This window comes from Galeopterus variegatus, unplaced genomic scaffold (genome assembly GCF_000696425.1).
Source record: "Galeopterus variegatus unplaced genomic scaffold, G_variegatus-3.0.2 Scaffold3237, whole genome shotgun sequence".
NCBI classification, from domain to species: Eukaryota; Metazoa; Chordata; class Mammalia; order Dermoptera; family Cynocephalidae; genus Galeopterus; species Galeopterus variegatus.
This window is the reverse complement of record NW_007729348.1, coordinates 174,938-176,973: the sequence shown is the minus strand read 5'-3', so window position 1 is coordinate 176,973 and position 2,036 is coordinate 174,938. Positions and strand designations below refer to the sequence as shown.

The 2,036-nt window shown below is 50.0% G+C and overlaps 1 protein-coding gene across 1 annotated transcript in view; it reads right to left on the bottom strand.

Annotated features, from left to right (window-relative positions):
* LOC103600129 overlaps positions 1 to 1,178 on the bottom strand; it is a 54,069-nt gene extending 52,891 nt beyond the window's left edge. Inside the window, exon 1 of the mRNA XM_008584358.1 lies at positions 1,159 to 1,178. Coding sequence (XP_008582580.1) covers positions 1,159 to 1,178 — 20 coding nt within the window. The remainder of the gene's footprint in view (positions 1 to 1,158) is intronic.
* Positions 1,179 to 2,036: the final 858 nt, after the last annotated feature.

The following is a 2,036-nucleotide window of genomic DNA, read 5'->3' as shown; positions in this document are numbered from 1 at the left end:
GATAACAGGGCCAATTGCCTGCCTCCTGGTGTCTCCTGTTGGATGACCCATGGGCATCCTAGTCCAACATGTCCCAACTGAACACTCCACCAATCTTCTCCTACTCTGGGCTTCCCATCTCAGGTATGGCACCACCGCCCACCCCTGAACCCAAGTCAGAGAACCACAGTCTCCCTCCCCAATTTCCTCTCTAATCCCAGACATGTCTCTCTACTCCACCACCACGACCCTAGTCCAGGCCACCATCATCTTCATCTGGACTATCATGGTAGCCTCCTGCCCAGTCTCCACCTGTGGCCAGAAGAACCGTACTCAAAATCCTCATCTGCCCCCATGACTTTGCTGCCCCTTAGCATTTCTCCTTCTCTCCCAGCCCACAGAGCCCCAATAGAGAGAGGAGAAGAAAGGGCAGTTCTCTCAGCCTTTCCAGTTCCAGGTTCCCCACCTGCCTCCGCTAACTCCATGTGCTTCCTGTGCACCTGTCCTTCAGGCCACCCCTCTGGTCTCTTTTCCATCCACAGCTCTCAGGCTCCCTCCCTCCTTTCCTGTGCTTGGGACTCCAGGTGTCTCCCTTTCTCAGCGACTCTCATTATGCCTGTCTGAGTTTTCAGGGCTCCTTTCGTCCCTTTTGTCTTGCATAGTATCCCTCAATGTTCTAAACAGACACTAGGACATCAGATGGAAAAGCCTTTTCAGTTCTTGGATCTTAAACATTTAAAGGTTAGAGTAAGAATTCTTAATTTCTGCGATCTGTGCAGGACTTTACAGATCTCCAATCCTTTCACATTCTTGTTCTCATATAATCCTCACAAAGCTGTGGGTTAGGTAGGATAAGGGTTATTATATCTGATTAATAGATGAGGAAATAGGCTTTTGGATTTGCCAGAAACTTCAGAGCAAGGATTCAAACCCAGGTCCTCTCATACTACATTTCGGCTCTGCTCACTCCCTCTGTGACTCTGAACTGAAAATGAAAGGAAATCTATTTATTGACCCAGGAATCTGTCCATGGTTCTTTCATCCATCCCAGCTACCTCCAGATGAGCTAAACCTGCCTTTCTCCCAGTGTCCATCAATGACCGACATCAAGGAAGACGGCTGCCAGGAACACGTAGCTGTCCCGCGTGACTTGTCTCAGGCCTGCCTCTTACAACTCACCTGGCGTTCTCGGTGAGCATCTTGGTCGGGAAGGACCTGCAGTCCTGGTGGGCAGTCTGCTGGCAGTGACGACCTCTGGATTGCTCTCTGGGCTCCTCCAGGCTCGTGGTTATGACTGCTTGTGATGAGCCAGTGTTCTGCCCAGTTCTCTTCACAGCACCCAAAAACTCAGAGAAAAAGCAAACATCCAGTCAAACATTTACCCAAGAAGCAAAAGCAGGCTGGCGTCCCTCTTCCTCATTCCAGAACACTGCTGGTATTCTGTCCTCCTCCCCTTCTCGTGCTTCAAATGCAGGAATTTCTCTCTTTATTTTCTCTTCCCCAGACTCTTGCTGTCCTTTTTAAGCCCCCTGTTGTGAGCACTGGGCCCCTTGAGCTGTCAGAGCTTTGGCTAGCTATAAAAGTTATTACAGGCAATAAACTTGGACTCTGCCTCAGGCGATAAACTAGGATGACTGGCTTCCAGATTCTCCTTAGAAATAAGGCAGCCCATTTACCGGGAGAAGGGACTGGAGACAAGTTCAAAACTGAACCCCACACACGTGGCAGAGACAGCCAGCTGTCCACCAGGTAACCCTGCTCCACTTCCACAAGGTAAGGCTGTTGCTGGAAAGGATCTTCCCAGCCAGGGCCACACTCCCCACCACCCTGGCATCTAGGAGCAAACGTAAGACCAGGTCTCACCAATAGAATGTGAGCAAAAGTGATGTCACTTCTGGGTCAAGACCCTTAAGAAGTGAGTCTGTCTTTTCTGCCTTCTCCTTCTCCAACTGCTGATAAGACTCTGAGGCTCTAAGGTACATGGGATAACCAGATGGAAGGAGCCTGGGGCCTTGAATCACCACGTAGAGAAAATCGACCTTTCCACAAACTATCCA